This window comes from Salvelinus namaycush, chromosome 3 (assembly GCF_016432855.1).
Source record: "Salvelinus namaycush isolate Seneca chromosome 3, SaNama_1.0, whole genome shotgun sequence".
Taxonomy (NCBI): domain Eukaryota; kingdom Metazoa; phylum Chordata; class Actinopteri; order Salmoniformes; family Salmonidae; genus Salvelinus; species Salvelinus namaycush.
In genome coordinates, this window is record NC_052309.1 from 71,508,363 (window position 1) to 71,528,769 (window position 20,407).

A 20,407-nucleotide genomic window follows, 5' to 3' on the forward strand; every position below is an offset into this window, starting at 1 on the left:
TCAGTAAAATGCAACAACAAAACAGTATTTATAGAAAGCAATCTATTAATGTGTTTTTTTAACACTATAATTTGTTTGCGAGCATGATAGCTGTACTTTTTGTCGATGGTTGACATGAGCCAATCGGCGTTTCTCAACAAGTTCAAAGCACGTGAATGCACCCAACTCGTATTTACGACTTCACAACTGGTAATTACCATCTTCCCACTTAGTTATCAACGCAGCAGAAGTCCCAGCATCCCAAGCGATACAGCTAGCTAACTAGCAAGCCAAACCGGCTTTTGACAAATATTTCCTATAACAAATAATTTGTGGGTGCAAAACCAATTTCAGATTAATACATAGGAAACGGACATTATTGATGTTGCATACTGAATAGGTCTGTATGTTCTGGCTAACATAAATGTGCCTCAACAACCCTACATCGTTGCAACAAAACAAAAATACTAACTTAGCTAGCTAATGCTTTTAGCCTTAGTATAGGCAACAACAAAAAAAACATGTATAGTTAACAAGCTAGGTCACAGATGAAAGCGTTAGTTATAAGTATCTCTGGCTAGGTAGCTATTTTTACTCGATTACAAGCTCGGGTACATCAAACAATGTAGCATGTCAGAACGAAAGAGGACGCAAATATCCGTACCTGAGTCCGAGGACCAAGTAAAAAAGGTGTCACTGAGACAGGTGAGGTCTACCGTCCATGACCATGAGAGCGATGATGTTAAACCAGGGACAGTGAAGAGTCAGTACTTCTCCAAGGAGGGGGACCCTCAAAGGCTTGGAGAAGAGTTCTTCAACCAGCCCTGTATAAGTTTGGCTAAAGCATTCCTGGGAAAGGTACGTTTCCTAGAATCAAACATCATTGTAACCCAAACCGCTGTTGAATAACCCTTGATCAGATATAGATTATAACACAGTAGATAGGCCTAGGACTAGGGCAGCCCTCGTGATGGGAAGGGGGCTCTTTGTAGACTAATGTCTACCTCTGATATAGCTACAGATTGTTACACCAGATAATGTGATTTAACTTTTTTTGCTCCCTGAAGTAATCCAACAATGTGTACGCCGCCATCTTGTCTATTTCAAGTCTTTTCTCATTGATCGGGACTGGTGGGTGTCCCCCCCAAGGTGCTCATGTCATGAAGTACAGACACCTGTCTCGATCAATGAGAGAAGACTTGAAATAGACAAGATGGTAGCGTACATATTGTTGGATTACTTCATGGAACAAAAATGAAAAACAAAAATGATTATCTGGTGTAACAATCTGTAGTCACCTCAAAGGATTATTGTTGCAACTAAGAGTTGGAAAGGTCATCTATTTTAATCCTCAACAGAAACACTGTGCTTGCATTCAAACGACCAGCAAATTTCAAAGCCAGGAAGTGCTTGGTATGCAGAGTTACTATTAATAATCATAGCCATGACTCCTTTGCACTTTGCTTCTTTTTAAGCCCTCCAGTGGCTGAATCCTGTGCATGTTTGTGTTTAATTAAGCTATGTATGGACCAGTTTACAGGAAGGCTGTAATAAAAAGTATGAAAGCCATTATCATGTGGCAAGGCTTCCGGGCTGGTTGTTAATTGTCAGAGAAGCTTGGTTCCCCCCGGTGTGATCATGCATTCCACCAGCCTTCCAGCTCACACTGCCTCAGAACACTGTGTGGTTTGTGAACAGTCCTTTGCTCAATGCTGAAATAATTGCTCTCCTCAATGGTGACTTCTTTCAACGGCACTGAAAGAAACCCTCTGACTCTGAGTAGTTGGTGCTGACTGAGATCCAAACAACTGATGGGAGAGGACTTATCTTGTAGAGAAATATTTTTTTCCTTCTCACATTAACCTAATTTCATACTACTTTGTCCCCCCCCCAGCTCCATCTATACTAAATGCCTTCTCAATGGAGTCTCATAGCCTCTGTTGATTTTGGATTTGTATTTATTATGGATCCCCACTCTTCCTGGGGTCCAGCAAAATTAAGGCAGTTTATACAATTTTAAAACATTGCAATACATTCACAGATTTTACAACACGCTGTGCGTACTCAGGCCCCTACTCCACCACTACCACATATCTACAGTAGAGGTCGACCGATTATGATTTTTCAATACCGATACCGATTATTGGAGGACAAAAAAGCCGATACCGATTAATCGGCCGATTTATAAAAAAAAAAAAAAACATTAATATATATATATCATACACACACACATTTTTGTAATAATGACAATTGCAACAATACTGAATGAACAATGAACACTTTTATTTTAACTTAATATAATACATAAATACGCACACAGCTCTGAAGTGACAATGATACTGAAGAGTCTGCTTAGGAGACAAATACTCTCAACTGTTTGAATAAAAATAGAGTTTAAGTTACCTGTGATGAATGTTGAAAACAAAAACTTTAATTTCTATATGCAGGAAATCCTATTTTAATAATAGGCATGGTAAGAATTGACAACCAAAGTGCGAGTCATAATTCCCATGACACCTTCTAGCAAAATCTGAAAAGCGGTTCCTTCATTTATTCCATAGGATATTTTTTAGATTCACTTAAAATAAGGTCTGTGTTTCGTGTAGGCTTACATCACCATGCCAATTTTATAACTTTGTAGATATCCATAGGACAAGGTAACTCTGATCAATATTGGCTAAATATAAGCGAAGATAAAAAAAATTGTAGAGTGGATTTATGAAAATATGTTGACAAACGTTACCTTATCCTAGTGAGATTTACACGGGTATCAAAACGTCGAGGCGGTTTAAGCCTGCACGAAACACAGACCTTATTTGAAGTAGATCAAGACATTCTCTATAGAAGACATGAACGGTAAAATAACGAAGGAACCCCTTTCAAATTCAGCCGCAAGTTATTACAGGAATTATAACGCGTCGACTATTTCTCTCTAAACCATATACCTTTGACTAATCCGAAAACTATCACCTCGAAAACAAAACATTTATTCCGTTCCGTATTTTATCTAATGGGTGGCATCCATAAGTCTAAATATTCCTGTTACATTGCACAACCTTCAATGTTGTCATAATTACGTAAAATTCTGGCAAATTAGTTCGCAAAGAGCCAGGCGGCCCAAACTGTTGCATATACCCTGACTCTGCGTGCAATGAACACAAGAGAAATGACACAATTTCACCTGGTTAATATTGCCTGCTAACCTGGATTTCTTTTAGCTAAATATGCAGGTTTAAAAATATATACTTGTGTATTGATTTTAAGAAAGGCATTGATGTTTATGGTTAAGTACACATTGGAGCAATGACAGTCATTGATTGATTGTTTTTTATAAGATAAGTTTAATGCTAGCTAGCAACTTACCTTAGCTACATTGCATTTGCTAACAGGCAGGCTCCTCGTGGAGTGCAATGTAATCAGGTGTTAGAGCATTGGACTAGTTAACTGTAAGGTTGCAAGATTGGATCCCCCGAGCTGACAAGGTTAAAAATCTGTCGTTCTGCTTCTAAGAGTGTGTTCTTAACTGACTTGCCTAGTTAAATAAAGATTAAATAAAGGTGTAAAAAAATAAATAATAATAATAATAACCGGCCCCCAAAAATACCGATTTCCGATTGTTATGAAAACTTGAAATCGGCCATTCCGATTAATCGGTCGACCTCTAATCTACAGTACTAAATCCTTGTGTATGTATAGTGTGTATGTTATTGTGTGTGTATGCATGTGTCTGTGCCAATGTTTGTGTTGCTTCACAGTCCCCGCTGTTCCATAAGGTTTTTTTTAATCTGTTTTTAAAATCAAATTTTACTGCTTGCGTCAGTTACTTGATGTGGAATAGAGGTCCATGTAGTCATGGCTCTATGTAGTACTGTGTGCCTCCCATAGTCTGTTCTGGACTTGGGGACTGTGAAGAGACCTCTTGTGGCATGTCTTGTGGGGTATACATGGGTGTCCGAGCACACATGTCCGAGCTGTGTGCCAGTAGTTTAGACAGACAGTTCGGTGCATTCAGCATGTCAATACCTCTCATAAATGAAAGTAGTGATGAAGTCAATCTCTCCTCCACTTTCATCCAGGAGAGATTGACGTGCATATTATTAATATTAGCTCTCTGTGTACATCCAAGGGCCAGCCGTGCTGTCCTGCTCTGAGCCAATTGCAATTTTTTGTGGCACCTGACGACTCGACTGAACAGTAGTCAAGGTGCGACAAAACTAGGGCCTGTAGGACCTGCCTTATTGAGTGTTAAGAGGGCAGAGCATCGCTTTATTATAGACAGACTTCTCCCCATCTTAGCTACTACTGCATCAATATGTTTTCACCATGACATTTTACAATCTAGTTTTACTCCAAGCAGTTTAGTCATCTCAACTTGCTCCATTTCTACATTATTTATTACAATATTTAGTTGAGGTTTAGGGTTTAGTGAGTGTTTTGTTCCAAATACAATGCTTTTAGTTTTAGAAATATTTAGGGCTAACTTATTCCTTGCCACCCACTCTGAAACTAACTGCAGCTCTTTGTTGAGTGTTGCAGTCATTTCAGTCGCTGTAGTAGCTGACGTGTATAGTGTTGAGTCATCCGCATACATAGACACTCTGGCTTTATTCAGTCAGTGGCATGTTGTTATTAAAAATTCCTGATTCTAACTGGATTATATTTGATAGGTTTCCATTAAGACAAGTAACTCTTTATCCACATTATAGCAGGGGGTGTAAAGCCATAACACATATGTTTTTCCAGCAGCAGACTATGATCGATAATGTCAAAAGCTGCACTAAAGTCTAACAAGACAGCCCCCACAATCATTTTATCATCAATTTCTCTCAGACAATCATCAGTCATTTGTGTAAGTGCTGTGCTTGTTGAGTTTCCTTCCCTATAAGCATGCTGAAATTCTGTTGTCAATTTGTTTACTGTAAAATAGCATTGTATCTGGTCAAATACAATTTTATTCCAGAAGTTTACTAAGGGTTGGTAACAGGCTGATTGATCGGCTATAAAGGGGGCTTTACTATTCTTGGGTAGCGGAATGACTTTAGCTTCCCTCCAGGCCTGAGGGCACACGCTCTCTAGTAGGTTTAAATTGAAGATGTGGCAATATCATCTGCTATTATCCTCAGTAATTTTCCATCTAGATTGTCAGACCCTGGTGGCTTGTCATTGTTGATAGACAATCATTTTTTCACTTCTCGAGTTGATGAGTTGAATGATCTAGATAAACATGGTGGGAAAAATGTGTGTTGTTTCTGTATTCCTGTATCAACATTGGAGTCCAGCCAGCGGTTGCACAGCCATTGGCACACACACCATCAGCAGGGCTTATTGTGACCCCACACATGTAGTCTAGTTCTCTTCAGAGACAACAATAGATCAAGTTCCTACTGAAGACTTACCCACTGAGGACACACATGAAAGAAAGTCTTTATTTAGGCCATCCCTTGTTTGTGCTGCAAGGTATTGGTGCGTCGGAGTGCGGATGGCACTGAGCTGAGAGGGAGGGTGGTGGAGACTGAGGCCTACCTGGGAGGAGAGGACAAGGCCTCTCACTCTGCTGGGGGAAAATGCACTGAGAGGAACACAGCAATGTTTATGAAACCTGGCACCATCTATGTATACCCCATCTACGGCATCTACCTCTGTATGAATGTTTCCAGTCAAGGTAAGACCATACAACAAAACAGTACAACAGCCAGGCTTACCCTGAAGGCAGTGGAACAAACCACCATTAATAAACCAAACTGCCATTAAAACCACATGCAGTAAAGTTCAGTGTGTTGGCCTTATCTGTAGGAAAATCACCTCATTAGAGACTAAGTAGTGTTGTATCTCCCAGGCTTGTATCTCCCATGTTACTTTCATTAGGCCATAGTTCTCTTTTTTTCAACTGTTTCTCATTATTGAAGACGTTATATTATATGTTGCACCACGTTATTATCCATTCACACTAGAGAAAGGGCAAAGGAAGGAGACAGTATGGCTCCGCTCTATCATGCCCTGTGTTTGTTCTCTCTAGGGGAGGGTGCTGCCGTGCTTCTGCGCGCTCTGGAGCCTCTACATGGCCTGCCTCTAATGAGGCAGCTGCGGACAGCCAGGCGGAGGGACGGGGCCCGGCCCCTGAAGGACAAGGAGCTATGCAATGGTCCCTCAAAGCTGTGCCAGGCCCTGGACATACCACGCTGCTTCGACCGGAGAGACCTAGCCTCAGAGCCAGAGGTGTGGCTGGAGAGGGACCCCCAGATAGGACCGCAGGAGCCAGACCTCAAGGAGGTGGTCTCAGCAAGCCGGATCGGCATTGACTCTCATGGGGAATGGGCCACCAAACCCCTGCGCTTCTATCTGCGTGGTCACCACTGTGTGAGTGTAGTGGACAAACAGGCAGAGACAGAGAGTTGAAACTGGGAATATTTTTGGAATTGTATCAAACCATGATGAGTACATACTTAACGTTTTTTTCTTAACTATAACCAGGTTTTTACAGACATAATGCTAGAGCAAGTGAAAACATGTCAGCTATGAGCTATTTCAGTAATTTGGTCTAGCTATGGGGAAATCATTGCATAAGACCCCAAGCCAAAATGTTTGCTCCGAGGGGAATCCAGACTCAATAGATACACACATTGTTGCACAAACACAAATCCCACAGATATGGAATATGCCATATTTGTATGCTACAAATGATTAAACTACATTCCAAACATCTGTAAAATATTTGATCTAGCCTCCCCTCCCTGCTATCAAAGCAACTAGAATTTCCATTCCAGTCATTCTCAATCTTCCACCTGTTTTTTAATAAAAGTCCTTGCTTGAAAAGTTATTTTGGAATCATTGATGTCACAGATGTTTGGAACGTCGTGCTCCTCCTCTCAAAGCAGAAACAGCATGTCTGATGTTTGGAACGTCATGCTCCTCCTCTCAAAGCAGAAACAGCATGTCTGATGTTTGGAACGTCGTGCTCCTCCTCTCAAAGCAGAAACAGCATGTCTGATGTTTGGAACGTCGTGCTCCTCCTCTCAAAGCAGAAACAGTATGTCTGATGTTTGGAACGTCATGCTCCTCCTCTCAAAGCAGAAACAGCATGTCTGATGTTTGGAACGTCGTGCTCCTCCTCTCAAAGCAGAAACAGCATGTCTGATGTTTGGAACGTCGTGCTCCTCCTCTCAAAGCAGAAACAGCATGTCTGATGTTTGGAACGTCGTGCTCCTCCTCTCAAAGCAGAAACAGCATGTCTGATGTTTGGAACGTCATGCTCCTCTCAAAGCAGAAACAGCATGTCTGATGTTTGGAACGTCGTGCTCCTCCTCTCAAAGCAGAAACAGCATGTCTGATGTTTGGAACGTCGTGCTCCTCCTCTCAAAGCAGAAACAGCATGTCTGATGTTTGGAACGTTGTGCTCCTCCTCTCAAAGCAGAAACAGCATGTCTGATGTTTGGAACGTCGTGCTCCTCCTCTCAAAGCAGAAACAGCATGTCTGAAACGTCGTGCTCCTCCTCTCAAAGCAGAAACAGCATGCCTGATGTTTGGAACGTCGTGCTCCTCCTCTCAAAGCAGAAACAGCATGTCTGATGTTTGGAACGTCGTGCTCCTCCTCTCAAAGCAGAAACAGCATGTCTGATGTTTGGAACGTCGTGCTCCTCCTCTCAAAGCAGAAACAGCATGTCTGATGTTTGGAACGTCGTGCTCCTCCTCTCAAAGCAGAAACAGCATGTCTGATGTTTGGAACGTCGTGCTCCTCCTCTCAAAGCAGAAACAGCATGTCTGATGTTTGGAACGTCGTGCTCCTCCTCTCAAAGCAGAAACAGCATGTCTGATGTTTGGAACGTCGTGCTCCTCCTCTCAAAGCAGAAACAGCAAGTCTGATGTTTGGAACGTCGTGCTCCTCCTCTCAAAGCAGAAACAGCACGTCTGATGTTTGGAACGTCGTGCTCCTCCTCTCAAAGCAGAAACAGCACGTCTGATGTTTGGAACGTCGTGCTCCTCCTCTCAAAGCAGAAACAGCATGTCTGATGTTTGGAACGTCGTGCTCCTCCTCTCAAAGCAGAAACAGCATGTCTGATGTTTGGAACGTCGTGCTCCTCCTCTCAAAGCAGAAACAGCATGCCTGATGTTTGGAACGTCGTGCTCCTCCTCTCAAAGCAGAAACAGCATGCCTGATGTTTGGAACGTCGTGCTCCTCCTCTCAAAGCAGAAACAGCATGTCTGATGTTTGGCATCTTTTCATTCTTTCCCTCCCACTGAGACTCCTGGGGGAGGCAGCCTTGCCTGTAGCCTGGAATGAGCATTGGGGTTGTTTTCCTACATTGTGTTTGTTGGAGATGATTTAGCACTTTTGGGAATCCCCCAACTGGAAAGGCTCAAGTGGAGTACAGTGTTTAAACTGCCCAATTTATAGGTATTAGTAAAGCTCTTCACACACTGTTATTCAATCATGTAGTATTGAAAACAAGGCATTGAACGTAAAACATCTAAGAGACAAAGGGACAAATTAAATCATCTAAAAGCTATATACATTTACTCACATTCCCCCAAGCAGAGCAGACAGTTATGCTTTTTTAAATCAGTATTTTTTTTTTCGGTGCATTGATAGATGAGTACAGTATATTAGTTACCTCAAATTGCAATATTATCCAGTTGGCTGAAAGCAGCAAGCACCATAATAAGACCTTTGTACAGCAGCAGTCTGTATCATTCTGTCCGTCTGGTATTTCAGAAAGGGTCCTTCATCTCATGACAGACCTCTCTAATCCAGAGGAGACTGGAAGAGGGAGATGACAGACCTCTCTACTCTCTCTATTCCAGAGGAGACTGGAAGAGGGAGATGACAGACCTCTCTACTCTCTCTATTCCAGAGGAGACTGGAAGAGGGAGATGACAGACCTCTCTACTCTCTCTATTCCAGAGGAGACTGGAAGAGGGAGATGACAGGGTCCTCATGGTTGGTGACCACCAGAACACTTCTGAATTTGTCAAAGAGGGTCTTCAGCTGAGAGCGCCTCATGTTTTCATTATACATGATCTCCTCCAGGTGATGGTGCCCTCGGAAATAGTGTAGCAGCCTGGAAGGAACATCACACAACAGGCAGAGAAATGAGACTAAAGCAAATTCTCCACCAAATCATTAGCTGAGTAAATCTAGCATCAAGCAGCACTTGTTAGAGCCAGTAATCACATTAGTGCATCCTGCACACTATGCTGTCACACTATTGATTCACTGCTTAGGGATTTGGCATTTTCCTTCAAGCTTTTTCTCACTTCTGCAACTCAACAATTGTTACACAACTGAAAAATAACATTCTCTTTCCAATATATTCTTACATGAAGACAGGATGAGAAATATTTTTTCAAAAATCCTTTAATTCTCCACAAGACCAAGCTGACAGATGTATGTTTGTTCTGAAGATATACGAGTCACAAGAGCCTCCAGCCCAGGTCCTTCAAAACAACCCAGCCCACCTGTCATACTGGCTGTTACACAATAGAGGGCACCATTACGCCACTGTCCACAGCCACTGAAATACAGTAGCCCACCTTGGTGCCAACTAGTAAAGGGCAGGGGACATACTGTACCTGGCAAACATGCGCAGGTCTTCAGGGCTCTGTGCAGCCGGGATGTTGAGGATGACCTGGCGCTCGTGCTCTGTCAGGCTGGCCAATAACGTCTCGGTCATCCTCCTGTTTAGTGGAGAGTCTCCACCAGGAAGCAGTTCTGCACTGGAGTTATCCATACTGGGACTGGTCAGGGTCATGTCATCACTGCTGGCTACAGAGAGAGTGAGGGGTGGAGAGAATGAGAGAGACAGACATTGATTGAGGAGGAGGAATGACAGACAGGGGTTGATGATTAGCTGACTAGAGGCACAATTGTAGCAGGTAACCAATTGAACAGGTTAACCAGGTACGGTAGTACATAAAAACATCCTCTATCATAAAGATAGAGCGTACTTCATCAACACTTCACCCCCAGAGTGCAAGACAGCTGGTTGAAGGGCAAGTTCACATACTTGGGGATCCGAAGCTGAGTGCGCTGGGCGTACTGAGGCTGCGGCCCCCCACCCGGGTCACCAGGGGGAGCTCCTCGTCCCGCAGCAGACCTGGCTCCTCCTCACTGGGGGGCACCAGCAGACACACGTAGGTATGGAGCTGGATCAGCAGGCGCCGCTGGAGCATCCACACCACCATCTGGATCAGCTGGGCCTGGCCAGAGGAGGAGGGAGGTGGAGAGGGAAGGGGGTGGAGGGGAGAGGAAAGGAGAAGGGACAAACTGGGTCAGAGACACCACTCAAAGAAAGAAACTGAACAAGTGGAACTGGAAGAAGTGTCACCCTGTAACTGGGCGCATCCGTTTCAGACAGGTTTCAACCTGGCCTAAAATAGAGCCAAGAAATAGCTGCGTGTTCTGGTCTTGTTCTCATGAAAAATAGATGTTGAGAAGGATGGAGTTGATGTGATGTCTTTTATAATTTATCATCTTCGCTTAGAGAGCTCGGCCAAACCAGGATGGGTCTGGGAGAGAGCCCAGATGTTCTTTCTGCTTCAGACATCAGCATTTCTGATTATATGCTGAGTAGCTTTCTGGAAGCTATCTTTTAGTCAAAACGAGCGTGTGTATTTCCTAATAGACCTACCTCCTGCACAGAAGCATCCAGTGGGTTCCTAAACTCAGACAGTGAGAGGGGAAGGGAGAACTTGGCCAGCATGGAAGGCAGGTCATAACCTGGGAACTGCTGGCGAAACGCCTCAGCCAATGGAGAGTACCTATGCAAGAAGAAGGAGATGGTGATTTCTTACTTCTTCATATTCATATTGTACCCGGTACAAATGTTCAAGCAGGAGAGAATCCTTTCAGTCTACAGTACAAAACACAGACGGACACAGTGGCCCAAAGAAAATCTAATTCAGTCAACAAAATAATATGACATCACATTTTGTTATAGATTCACCATCCAATCATTAGGTCATAATTCAACATTAGCACCCTGCTGCTCATGATGACAGCTTATTATGTTGGTATAAAATGGATGTACAGATTACAGTGTCTGGTTCATTAGTTTAGCCACCTCTCAGTACACACCCTGTTAATGAGGCATGGCAGGAATGAGAGAAGGAGAGAAAGGGAGCACGAGGCTGTTCAAACACTCAAACACACACAGATACCTACAGGCTGATGTTGGCATGTGGGGACAGCATGTAGACATTGTTCTCACACAGAGGGTATACTATGATGGCTTTTCCCCAGTACACCAGGTGAGCAGCAATCTGGAAGATCTGCACACACAACGAACAGAAACAAAAATGTAACTGTAAAAATGCATTATTGGGCATGGACAGAACCTTTGTATTGAAATGAAACATTACTGAAGACAAAGAAGATTCCTAATTTACTCCACTAGATGGCAGTATGAGAACAGCAACATGACACCAACGCTATGGTGTGACATTGAGGACAGTTTGTAACGACTTGCTATTCTTTATATTGACAATTCTTTATATTACAGCATGTTAGTGTTCAGCAACTTACAATTAAATATAGTCCCCTGTTGAAAAGTGGGCCGATGTCAACTAAACCTGGCTTCAAATACTATTTAGGGTATTTCAATTGCTTTCAAATACATTTGGAAGTATTTATATTTAATTTTTAAAGACAAGTAGTTGAATATTGGAACGTATTTGGAAATACACTTTGGAAAGTATTTAAAAAATACTAAAATACACTGACTCAAATACACTCCTATGCATTTAACCCAGGCATTTGAAAATAGTATTTGAAATGAGTATTTGAAAATGCTTTCAAATAGTAGGCTATTTATATGAAATTATTTAAAATACATTTACATACTTCCAATAAGTATTTTATTCAGCCACAATATTTGAAAATACTCAAATACACAGAAAATAAGTATTCAAATAATAAAATCAAATACCCATGTATTTGAACCCGAGGCTGGTGTCACTGATACAAGGTGCTCCTACCAACCTGTAGCAGGTTCAGGTCTGCATCCTGTGCCAGCTGTTGCAAGTTCTTGACTGCAGAGCAGGTCTTAATGAGGCGCACCAGAGCAGGAGAGCAATCCAAAGGCAGCTGGGCCAGCAGAGCCTTCTCACTGTCCAGCAACAGCAGAGCATGATACGGCCTGGGAGACAACAACACATACATTTAACACAGAGCCCATGTTAATGACTAATTATCACTAGTTACATTCTATATAGTCCATGAAGTGTATGGAAATACACTTAGTGCCCCTTTATTGCTAGAAATGTACTCATTTTCTCTCTTGGAAAATACTAAATAATATATATATAGCTATCATTATGGCTTATATTTAAGTTTCAATGCATGTTTTACTAAGGGAAAAATTGGAGTTGTATTAGTATTTTGAGATGAAGACGCTGTAACATTGGTCTGACTAAACATAAGCATGTGAAAGGCAGAAGAAGTAAATAAAGAATGCCATTAGGTGGCACTGTGGCCTACAGGAAATTATTGGTAAAGCTGCTCACCAGATGCAGTTAATAGTTCCACATAAAGAAGCAGGCCACAAGAGCTAACTGTTACCACAAAGAGTTCTCTCTCACAGCCTTTGTATATTATTACTGTAAAACTTTCCATAATACAGATCTGATCAACCAAATGTCCACATACAATGAAAGGCTACAAAGTTCTGCCGTCAGTTACACCTTGTAACCCACACGTCACAAACAGTGTTCAGTAGCTCACAAAAGGACAAACTCACACACATACACACCTTATGGCCTTGAGGCTACGCTCCAGAGCCTCTGGGGGTACGTGGTTGCCCCCTACCCGGTGGATCTTGTGAGGTAAACAGAAGCTCACCTCCAGCCAGTTGTTGATATGGAGCCTCACCACCCCTGTTGTACACAGGCTAGAAACACAACACAGACTCTATTATTACACCTACACTGTAAGAACAAAGAAACTATCCACAAATACATGATTTTGTAGGGTGTTTTTACAAACCTGTCATATGCCTCCTTCAAGTCCCTGGCAAGCTTGCATTTAGGAAGGATTTGTCTGAACGGTGACTGAGGGCTGCCATCAGCTAAGAACGAAAACACCGAAAATCAAGTCACATACATTGACCTCTACATGACATTGTAAATCCATGTCGCGTGAAGACTTTGACAAAGACACCTCTCATCCCCATCTTCTTTGGAACAATATGGAGAGGAAAATATCTGCATTGTTCTGTAAAATGCTATCAGAGTAAAGTGGGTACTTCATGGTATATGGTACTTAATGGTGGGTGATTTTTGGTACTAGACTCAAGCACTGAGTGGTGTGTTTTGGGTATGTAGTATGTGACTCACTCTCGGTCATGTTGGTGACCTCGTCCTGCATGGCCAGCATCAGCTTGGCCTCTCTGGTGAGGTACTGGCAGCGGCGCTCCTCGTGCTGCAGGGCGATGGCGATGCGCCGGGACAGGTTGTGCATGCAGCTGATGACTGACGGGTCGGCGTTGGCCTGTAAGGGGCGCAGGGACAGAGAGACGGCATTATGAGACACTGGTGCAAAGCAACTGGAACACTGATCACAATTCAACACTTGGTTAAAGGGATACTTCGAGATTGTGGCAATTAAGGCCCTTTATCTATTTCCCGATGGCATTATGAGACATTATCAATACCATTTTTATGTCTCTGCGTCCAGTATGAAGGAAGGAAAAGGTCGTTTCGTGAGCCAATGCTTACTAGCATTAGGACTAGAAGTTTATAGACTTCCAGTCATTGCGCTAACACTAGTTAGCAACTTCCTTCAAACTGCACGCAGAGACATAAAAATGGTATCCACGAGTTCATCAGACTCTGGTGAGGTAGATAACGGGCCTTAATTGACAAATATCCCTTTAATTTTTTACACCTAAAAATTTACTTTATTATTAGTTTGTAGATGATTATAAATCTGTAATAGTTATAACACATTGGTTGAAATTGTGAGCATCTACTAAATTATTACATTGTAATTGTAACAAATAGGAAATCTATGGTCCGGCAAGTCAGTAACCCAAGATATCGGTTTGTTTACATCACTAGATCTGAGTGTTAGCAGCATTGCTGACTGCAAAACATGTTGACTTTAAAATATTGTAATCTCTAAGTAACTTCAAAACAGCAATATTAGCAACATAATCCATTTAGAGGTTCAATAATATATATATATTTTTTAAATTATTGACTGGTAAAATGGCCCTAGTTCCAAACTGCTAATTTAAAACATTTGCATACTATACAAAAATAATATCAGATATTTTATCAATACATGCATGTCAAATTGTATTTTTGCAGTTAAATAATTTTGGGTGAACCGACATTGAGTGACATTACTGGCACTCAATTACAAAAAAATATGAATCAATAGTGTATTTAAACAAATTACTCATATTTCAAAATAAAAACCAAACAAGTCAAAAGGGCAGGACATAATTTTCTGCATTGTCATGTTAGGTGCAGAGCCGTAGAAAATGCCAGTGAGTGACAGGCTGGGTGGGTTGCTGGGCAGATATGAGGTTAGAACATGACTGTGCACATTCCGCCCAGTCTCAGCTGTGCAGGGCTAGGCAGCCTCCAGTGAATCAGCAGTCTGCCAGGCTGAGTCATGCCCAGGGGAGGGTAGTGCCATGCCGGGTAGAGTGATTAAACAGAGCCCAATGCCCCCGCCCAGCTCTCACCCTTCTTTCCACCACAGATAGACCCCATGCTGGAATGTTATCACCCCAAGAGACCCATCCCTTTCTGAGAAAGCACTCTCCCTGACCTGGCCTCACCCACCCAAATTACCAGCTGATTTATTTAGAGAAAATGTATTTATCACCAATGAATGTGGTGTAAAATAAGCACACAATGTGGAAAACATTTAGCTAATCCAAACCTGAGTATTAGCACATTCATCAAATTAAGAGGAATATTATTAACATGACAATAATTATATTTAAGAGGAAATAGAAAGCTATTTATGGAAAATAAAATAAAAATGACTTTCTTACCCTCAGAGCAAACACAACACTGAACAGGATCATGGTGGGCATCTCCCTCTTAGGTGAGGGGTCTATCTTGGACACCTGGACAGAAAGAAAAAAGATAATAAATATAATAGATGTTCTAAATCACTCTGACTATGATCAATGGCTTTGCACATCACTGTTTAAATCATAATACTTGCTATTGTATGTATTGAAATGTATAAAACAACACAGTGAAAACATTCATGTTAGTCCTGTGACAAAGCTCTCTAGACAAGAATAAACAGCTATAAATGTCTCCTTTTATTCATGCCTTTTATACTGGTATTTTCAACATCTTATTTACAAAAATACATAAATATATAATTGCACTTTTTAAAGCTTGGTTTATTACAGTAGGTATTCAATTAAGCTTTGAAATAACATTCTATGAGAGCCATAGCTCATGAATTGTTGGTATAATTTTTGAAAAGGGCCATTTTGTAAGGATTCTAACACAGCTCAGGCTCGGTTTTTAGGGGATCACACTGATGAGAAATTGCCATTTGGATACAATCAACAGCATACAATTCACATGGCTTAAATACATGTCTTTATGGAAAGCAAATGATTCACTGCATCAGTTGAGTAATTTGTTATCAGGTTCATCAGGACACTAATTTCAACCCTCCAATAGGCTACATGTAGTCCAGCGAATGGAATAGTACCTATCATCAACCTACTTAGGTTAGATACGTTTAAGTTACGTTACAAACATTTCAATATTTGTTTAGAATTTCACTCCAAATTATTTCTCCACTCCTCACCCCTTATATTCAACCATTCTATCTTACTTCAGTGAATTGTCAAATAATTATTGTGAAACACTGAGATGTAAGGCACTTCTTCCACTAGATGGAGCGAGGGACCTGAATTCACAGTCTCAGAGTGGAATTAGAAGGAGAATTGCTGTTTCAGATCGAGGGGAGAAGAACTGCCCCCTCTCATTGAAGCCACGAAGTTCAAAGCCGACCGCAGTACTGCACGAATTGTTTGCAGAAAATAGTGATTGGGAAAATGTAGTGATTGGGAAAATGTCAATCTTCGTGGTCAATCTTCGTGTAAATAAATGAAAAGACTAAGACAAGCATGGTACCAATAATTGCTTCTATTACACCAGATGTATGTCCTTGAACTGATTATTTTAAAACCGAAAGGTTGCTGGTTCCAATCCCCGAACTAGGTAAAAAAATCTGTCAATGTGCCTTTGAGCAAGGCACTTAACCCTAGCTGCTCCTGTAAATCGCTCTGCAGAAGAGCATCTACTGAAAGACTAATGAAAGCCTGCAGTACCCCGGTAGGCCGTCAACTTGATATAATCATTGAGAGGGGGCAGCACTGAGCTAGCCTGCAACGTCACTTTCTGGAGTAGCTCAAACTGCGCATGTTATGTATCCATGAGACGCCATATTAACCGACTTCCTTGGCTTCAAATGTGCTATTGAGTCTTCACAAAGGGATGAATTGTGTCACGTGACTGATGGCTTTGTCCATCCATTCATATACAGTCATTGTTCAGATCTCACGGTACTGCTGGACTGACTGACAGAGATTCTCCCTTGGTGAATGTGTATTTATGCTCAGGCCATCACAAATTCACAAAAAAGTATCTTACCTGAATGGTGTGAGGATGCTGGAGGAGGGTGGGGTGCCCAACGAAACGCACATTGTCTATCTTCAGCTCAAACTTCTTCCCACACATATCAGACTTGGTGGCCAAGATAGTGGCGAGGATGATGTCAGAGAACCTTATTGGAGAAAGAGAGGAGAAAAAGACCTAAGTAAACCAGCTGAGAGTAGAGCAGGAAGGGAGGAGAGCAACAAGATATCTGAGAAAGTGCCAATTATATCTAATTCGGTTTCATTGTCTTTGTTTTATTATTTAGTCCATCAACCTATAATGGTAGCCATAGTGTTTCTATGGATAGGAGGGTTAGGTTAATCACATGGATCAGCCTACAACCTGATTGATGGATCACAGTTTGAAAGGAGCTGGTGTAAATAGTACTTGGAGAGGAGAGACGACAGTGAATAAGCCCCCTCTGGCAGAGAATGTGAGGGCTTTGTAAAAGGGAGGTGACAGACTCATGCTGGTTTACATAGCTCATGCTGCAGGCCGGCCCCATCATCAAATACAAATTATATAATCATTATTAGGTGGTATTATTCCACCAGAAAACCCGATTAATCCAATCTTAATCATGGCTATGTTTATGTTCTGAGAAATAAGTGAGGATATTATTATGGCTCTGCTTGGTTTAGCCATGTAGAAGAAGTCTATGTATCCAGAATTGATTTCCCAACAATCAAATATCATCAGATGAAGTGGATTCCGATGCTAAATGAACTGAAGAATCTACGTTGCTGGTTTTGGAGCAATCATTTAACAAGGCTTAATTGAAATGCAGGATTTACCAAGATAGACCAGTGAATCATTTCATCTGTAATAATTCAACAGGAATTTCAGAGATTAAGGTTGGCGTAGGTATATATATGTACACACACAGGATATATATTTATATATATATATGCAAGACAAAACAGGAAGGAAGGAGTGGATAAAGACAAGGGTGTTCTAAACAAAGGAAAGGTGGTTTTAGAATGATTTGGTCTTACCCTGCTACCAACTGTTCATCAGTTAGTGGAGTTTGTTCTCTGAAATGGGAATAGGGCCATAAAAAAAGAAGAAAACGCAAACAAAAGAAAAAAATGCAGCAGACAATTGGACAGAATGCATAACAGAAGGACATCACAAACAAAGCTAAACAAGGTTACCACTTGAGAGTGACTTTAATAAATATTTAAAAGAAAATTGATCTCATTTTTGTACCAAAGACTTGATTACAGAAAATGTTGTGACGCTTCACGATGCATTGCTCTTGTCCTGGAGTACAAATGCTGTAATTAACCCAGTAACAATGTTATGAACATGTTATTACAAAGTAATTTAGCATTTGCTTTGTAATTGCATAGTTTTTTTTGTTAGTGGACTCAACTCCATTAAAATGCAACAACAAAGCAATAACTAAGTAATAACAAGTTACTAGAGTAATTGCCATGTTAATATCATAGATGAGTTGAAATAGGTAAAGAGTAAGCCTAACTTGATGTAAATAGGCCTGTAGCTTTTATTGAGTAACTATCAATTGTAGGCATGTGTATTTTTGTTAAATTTTTGCTTTTAAATTAAATTAGTCACTGAAATATTCATTTAAAAAAATACTGTATCTTGTGGCCACTATTTTGCATGCCAGCCATTTCTTATTATCTGAATGTCACTTGAAAATATAAATGCAAACATTTTAAAAGCCCACATGTTAAACAAAAGGCACTTATGTAACAAGGTTAAAAAGCTCATGTAATTATCAATTCATTTGACATACATATAGAGTGACTTTCATAATCGCATATTCCAAATAACAGATAAGGGGTGTATTGCCATGAACCCATGCTGTAATATCACAGACAAATTTGCAAGAGGGCACAAATACAACTCTAGCCGTCTTGGGTGAGCGCGAGCCAATAGGACCCTAGCCAACACACATGCCGCAATTGTTTTAATCAAATGTTGACAAATTTTGTTCTGATATGAACATATCCTAAACTTGACTGGTTAACAAAACGTATGATGAATATGCTGAAGCCTGTCACACTGGTGCAGTGTCACACAGTCCCCTACCCCATTCATAAATGCTAACTACTTTAGCACATATTGATGATAGTATCTTCTGACTAGGGCAGTTTTGTTGAGAGCCCCAACACTTGCTCTAAACATTAACAAGCATGATTTTTCGGCACAGTCGATAGCGCGCCGGACCTCGGGCTAGAAGGTCGAGGGTTCGAGACCTGCTCCCTGCTGTTTCATTACAGTATCTTTTTGAATTGAACGATTATTTCTCGCTGACATGAAAGATAGGGGGCATATCGGCATACGTTTCGAAAACCGCTTCGAAAGCGATGATTATTGACATTTTTAAACCTTAAAACACAGCATCGGAATTGTAGTTTACACCGAGCCAAATGCGGGCGGATGTAATGGCTGAAAATCCTACATAATGAGAAGGGTTTTCGAAAGCTAACAGTCCCCACTCAAAGGGATGTTGTTTATTTCCCCGTCGTGATATAGGCCTAAACATGGAAACAATATGTAGGTGACATAATATGATGACCAATACCTTGAATCTCCATCTGGGTCTTCAAGAACATCTCCAGTAGTGTTTAATGCATATGGACTTCGCTGTTTTGCTATTGGGCAAAGACATCAGATTAGAAGATTGTTTACCCAATCTTACATATCACATCACATAGCAAGCTAACGTCACACACACAGTAAGGACTACTTACTCGTGAATGATGATGTGCAATCTGCAACCCGTTGAAATGGGTACCTAAAGAGCAATTTGTTCCCTCGGCTACCCGAAGTAACCAAAATTACACTGATAGGGCTTGTCTTTTCACCACATTTGAAGAACCTATTTTCAGACTGTTTATACATAGATTTTCGCTCGCCTTGTAAATCAAATGAAGATGAATGAATGTACATTTTTCAACGTCGAGTTAACAAATTGTTTGTCAATTAATATTTAACATTACTGTAGCTAGTCACATGGTTATAAGAAACCTAGCTACCAGTTGCCAGACTTTCCAACAATTATCAAATATAGCTAGCTCCGAGCTAACTAGCTTATGCTAGCTAAGAAATGTTGAGGGTTAATGTTAGCTATCGCAGCACCATTAGTTACACTAATTAACTACTTAACAACACTAGGTAATATACTGGTGACAATATATTTGAATACTTATATAATTCCGTTATCTGCTAGATGTGTTGTTGTTTCTCTACTCCAGCTCAACGCTGCCTGCCAATGTTTTGTGTTACACTGATATGTGATGTAGACCGTACAAATAGTTCCGCTAGTGGGGTGGGAGATTATAGTGACTATGTCTGATTAGCGGTCGATTCTAAAACAAATACCCTGTTGTAAAACTCGCATTTTACCAGTTAACAGCATCACTGTTATTTTTCATAATCAATAGCAATGCGACTGTACTGTAGCCTCGCGAGCCAGCATGATCACGTGAGGCTAATACAACTGGAAAGCATAGAGCAGGTGTACGTTATCTCCTCGAGAACCAAATAAAACATCAAATCAAATCAAATTTCATTGGTCACATACACATATTTAGCAGATGTAATTGCGGGTGCAGCGAAATGCTTGTTTTCCTAGCTCCAACAGTCCATTGGTATCTAACAATTCACGACAATACACAAATCTAAAATATAATGGAATGGAATTAAGAAATATATAAATATTAGGATGAGCAATGTTGATCAATTGACTAAAATACAGTAGAATAAAATACAGTATATACATATGAGATGAGTAAAGCAATATGTAAACATTATTAAAGTG

General features: G+C 40.9%; 2 protein-coding genes across 3 annotated transcripts; one reads left to right on the forward strand and one right to left on the reverse strand.

Moving 5' to 3' along the window:
• Positions 1-239: 239 nt before the first annotated feature.
• On the forward strand, positions 240-6,868 carry LOC120036810 (DNA-3-methyladenine glycosylase-like). Its single transcript, XM_038983148.1, has 3 exons — positions 240-837; positions 5,437-5,641; positions 5,996-6,868. Exons 1-3 carry the CDS (start codon positions 610-612, stop codon positions 6,373-6,375), a joined length of 813 nt encoding a protein of 270 aa, XP_038839076.1. The 5' UTR covers positions 240-609; the 3' UTR covers positions 6,376-6,868.
• LOC120036784 (GATOR complex protein NPRL3-like) lies at positions 5,392-19,859 on the reverse strand. 2 transcript variants are annotated; one of them, XM_038983146.1, is made up of 14 exons: positions 19,338-19,859; positions 19,169-19,238; positions 17,610-17,648; positions 16,609-16,741; positions 14,979-15,053; positions 13,306-13,459; positions 12,956-13,037; positions 12,723-12,860; positions 11,954-12,110; positions 11,138-11,244; positions 10,605-10,734; positions 9,981-10,173; positions 9,547-9,739; positions 5,392-9,035 (listed from the first exon to the last, which is right to left on the reverse strand). In XM_038983146.1, exons 1-14 carry the CDS (start codon positions 19,534-19,536, stop codon positions 8,870-8,872), a joined length of 1,836 nt encoding a protein of 611 aa, XP_038839074.1. In that variant the 5' UTR covers positions 19,537-19,859; the 3' UTR covers positions 5,392-8,869. The 2 variants fall into 2 exon arrangements, with proteins under 2 accessions (XP_038839074.1, XP_038839075.1); XM_038983147.1 differs by lacking the exon at positions 17,610-17,648.
• Positions 19,860-20,407: the final 548 nt, after the last annotated feature.